The sequence below is a fragment of the Otolemur garnettii genome, unplaced genomic scaffold (assembly GCF_000181295.1).
Source record: "Otolemur garnettii isolate 467f Iridium unplaced genomic scaffold, OtoGar3 scaffold00114, whole genome shotgun sequence".
Classification (NCBI taxonomy): domain Eukaryota; kingdom Metazoa; phylum Chordata; class Mammalia; order Primates; family Galagidae; genus Otolemur; species Otolemur garnettii.
The window spans coordinates 211,867-216,125 of NW_003852509.1; the positions used below are offsets into that span (position 1 = coordinate 211,867).

The window sequence follows — 4,259 nt, forward strand, 5'->3', positions numbered from 1 at the left end:
AAAGGCTTTTTATTTGGGGCATAAAATACAACTCAAAAAACACTGAAATAATCCAACAGCAGGATATACATGGAATAAAATGGGCTTTTCTGATTCCTAAAGTCCAGAAAACAAAGTTGTTTTCTTTTTTAATGAAAAAGGGGAAATTTTAAGCAAACATGGCTAAATGAAATTATCGAGTGCAACTTAACATGTGTATATGTGTTCAACAAAGGGTAAGAACACTTTACTGATAAATTTTAAGACTCACTACTAGGTTACCATGGCATTCAAACAAAGGTCTCACTTACCTTACAACCCTGGTAGGTTAACATGTGTTCCTTACATCACCAAGGAACATAGATCCCACCTAGTAACCACAACTTTACAGATATGTTATTGACAAAAGATCACAAAGCAAGTATACTTCCTCAAATTAAGTTAGTGAAGCTTTGAAACAGAAGAAATTCCCAACAAAGAGTGGTCCTTGCCAAAGCAAAAAATAAAAAGCAGCAAACTGGGTGCAGAAGACGGTAAACAAGGATACGGCTTAATGAGATTAAAAAGAAGTGAAACGAAATTAAAAAGACCAATGATAAAGGGTCCTGAGAACCAGAGAAATTTGGATTTGAAAGTAAACGGATACAAACTATACAAAGTACCCTATACTTGAAGAGAAAGAAAATATAAAAATGAAATGTGAGGGAGACTTTTCTAGTTAATCCACAGATGAATCTGAGAGTGGAATACTTGAAAACTGTTACGAATCTATGGATATCATCCTAACATCATGTATGTGTTCAGGCCATAAAATTTAAAACAAAAGAAGTCAACTGCATCCAACAGAGGGAGAAAGTACATTTTAGCAAAAGTCACAGGTTTCACATTCTTGACTTTTGGAAAAGTAAAAATCACAAAAATACAAGGATGTAACTGCATAGAAAATTCATGTTTAAAAAAAATCTACTCCGGGCAGTGCCAGTGGCTCAAAAGGGTAGGGCGCCGGCCCCATATGCTAGAGGTGGCAGGTTCAAGCCCAGTCCTGGCCGAAAAAAAAAATCTACTTGGAGGTAGTGCCTGTGGCTCAGTGCGTAGGGCGCCAGCTCCACATACTGAGGGTGGCTGGTTCAAACTCGGCCCCAGATAAACTTCAACAAAAAATAGCCAAGCATTGTGGCAGGTGCCTGTACTCCCAGCTGCTTGGGAGGCTAAGGCGAGAGAATAGCCTAAGCCCAAGAGCTGGAGGTTGCTGTGAACTGTGACACCATGGTACTCTACCAAGGACAACACACTAAGACTCTGTCTCAAAAAAAAATTTATATATATGAGATTACTTTGAATGCCCATGTACCATTTGTAGAAAAAACAGTTTCATGCAAATGAAATACAAACCTGTGCTTTGATGATTTGCTAAATATATTACATTTTCTTTATTTTTTGGCAAATCTCCATATAGGAATATCTGAAAGATAAAACAAAAAGAAATGTTACTTTTTATATTTTAAAACATATATTACTGAAATATACAGAATAAGACAATGTATAAAAACTGACAAACACACGATGTTGTGAATATTTGCATCTATGATTACCAGAAATTAGATTTGTCTTAGAAGCCTCAGAATCTATAAAGAGTTCATGTTTATAATGCAGCTGGGCAGGCTAATGATCATAAAGCAAAAGAAAATGATCAATATCCCCATGAGAAAAATAAAGACCCAAGTGCTGATTGCTAACAATGTAGAATACGGCTCATAAGATAAACCTTCCGAGAGCCTACAATTTCGTGGAAGAGACAGATACATATAAAATAACCGTAACGAGACACAACACAAATATTATGAAAATACATTTTATTTTTAAAGAGGTATGAATTGCAGAACAGGAATATTCATTCGGTGTGATTTAAGCAGTGATGCTGGAGGCCTCTTCTGGTACAGGATGGTGCCATGGCTTAGGAGTTGGTAAACTGGAACAAGGAAGTCACAAAGGTGACTCTGAACAAGAATGTCTTTTGAATCCCAGGCTAAAGATTAAAACATTATTCTGTAAGTCCTAAGGAAAACATGATTCCATAATTAGGAGTCACTATATTTCCATCAAGAACAGAGTTCAAAAGCTGGGCCTGGTGGCTCATGCCTGTAATCCCAAAACTTTGGGAGGCCAAGCCGAGTGGATTAACTGAGCTCACAGGTTCGAGATCAGCCTGAGCTAGAGCAAGACCTCTAAAAACAGGCAGGTGTTGTGGCGGGCACCTGTAGTCCCAGCTATTCAGGAGGCTGAGGCAAGACAATCGCTTGAAACCAAGAGTTTGAGGTTGCTGTGAGCTATGACCATTTATAGTACCAATGATACAACAATACCCTTTTATATTTTTATTTCCTTATTTTTTATTTTTATTTCTTTGCTTTTTGTTGTTGTTATTGAGACAGAGTCCCACCCTATGTCCTGAGCAGAATGCAATGGCTTCATAGCTCACTGCAACCTCAGACTCTGAATGTGGGCATCCCGCTGTCTCAACCTCCAGAAGCTGCTGGGATTACAGGTGCTTGCTGTGGTGTCTGGCGGGGTTTTTCATTTTTTTAGGAGTCATGGGTCTCACTCTTGCTCAGGCAAGTCTCGCAATTCTCCCTCCTCAGCCTCCCACAGTGCTGGGATTACAAGTATGAGCCACCATGCCTGGTACATTATTCTTTTAAAACCTAGAGGTAACGGCATGGCACTAGTAGCACAGTGGTTACAGTGCCGGCCACATACACCGAGGGTGGCAGGTTCAAACCTGGCCCCAGGCCCCAGCCAACTAAACAACTGCAACAAAAAAAAATAGCCGGGCGTTGTGGCAGGCAACTGTAGTCCCAGCTACCTAGGAGGCTGAGACAAGAGAATCACTTAAGTCCAAGAGTTTGCAGTTGCTGTGAGCTGTGATGCCATGGCATTCTAGCGAGGGCAACACAGTGAGACTCTGTCTCAAAAACCTAGAGGTAAATTTCTGAGATCTCTTCCAGGCCCCACACTCCAGTGGCTTGTCTGACCCACCCAGACCAGTGGCCCATACCAAGAAACTGACTCAGCAGGAATCGTGACTCCAGGAATTAAAACAATGTAAGAAGCTGATTTCTACACCCCTATAATTTTGCCCCCAACCTAACCAATTAGCAAACCCAAATGCTTAATCCTTTCCCCACCAAACTTCCTCCCTGCCTTCAAATTTTGGGGGAGTCAGATTTGAAAAATCCCTCCAATCTCCCTGCTTATCACTATGTTCACCACTCTGCAGAATTAAACTCTCTCCACTCTGACACCCGCTGTCTCAAGTGTATCAGCTTTCTCTTGGGCAGTGGGCAAATGAACCTGGGAGGCAGCAAAACTGCCCCTGCTTCAAGATGTCCTGTGTTTTCAGAGCAAACCAAAGTACCCCTTCCATTTATTGAGTTATGACTTTCTATGTAATCCCTGAAATGTATAAAACCAAACTGTAATAGACCGTGGAGACCATTTGCTCATGGCTTCTTGGGCATGGCTCTCCAGGTTACAGTCATATATGTTTGACTTGGAATAAACCTCTTAGAATTATTTTACAGAGTTTGAGTTCTTCTCCATTTGTACTTTCATTTGTCAAAGCAGGTAAAGCCACATCTATGACAACTCAAAATGAGTGACTGACTGAGGCAAAGATCTCAATCAATGGAGGTTTATAATGCCAGAGTTGAGGACACAAACCACAGACAAATCTGTCTGTTTCTTCAAAGCAGTTGGGAACTCAGGTTTAAAGGAGATAAGGCATCCAGAAAAAAACAAAGAGGAAGGTAAGTGGGCAGTGAGACAGAACAGTCACAGACTTGTGAGACCTGGGAAATCTAGGAAGCATCAATTATGCAGATGTCCCAGGAAGTAAGCTTGATGTTATCTCTCCTCTGCACCTGGGAAGATAAACCTGCAGTCAACATTACTGTGTGGAGTCAACATCTTTTAGGAGCTAGACTTAGCCTGTAGACCCAAAGTTACAATTTATAGGTCCTTACTAGTGAGAGGCCAACAAGGAATTTCCTTACAAATGATCTGAGGTGACAGTACTTTGCAGTAGCCTTTCATCTGTTGCAGAGATCTGGCTTATGCATTATATGAGTAATGGCTACTCATTTGGAAGGGGGTGTTTCAACACTCAGCCTCTAGGTTTGACCCTTGCTTTTTGCATAAGGAGTTGGGGGAGGGTCCTGACATTTTCAGCTTTCATTTTTCCTTTACATCTCATTTTTTCTTTTTCTTTTTTTTTTTTTTTT

At 40.6% G+C, this 4,259-nt stretch overlaps 1 protein-coding gene across 2 annotated transcripts in view; it reads right to left on the reverse strand.

The window, feature by feature from the left end:
• AGPAT5 (1-acylglycerol-3-phosphate O-acyltransferase 5) overlaps positions 1-4,259 on the reverse strand; it is a 61,862-nt gene that overhangs the window by 34,514 nt on the left and 23,089 nt on the right. For both annotated transcript variants that reach the window (XM_023517577.1, XM_003797278.2), the window contains exon 2: positions 1,372-1,441. In XM_023517577.1, the coding sequence (XP_023373345.1) occupies positions 1,372-1,441 (70 nt within the window). The remainder of the gene's footprint in view (positions 1-1,371; positions 1,442-4,259) is intronic.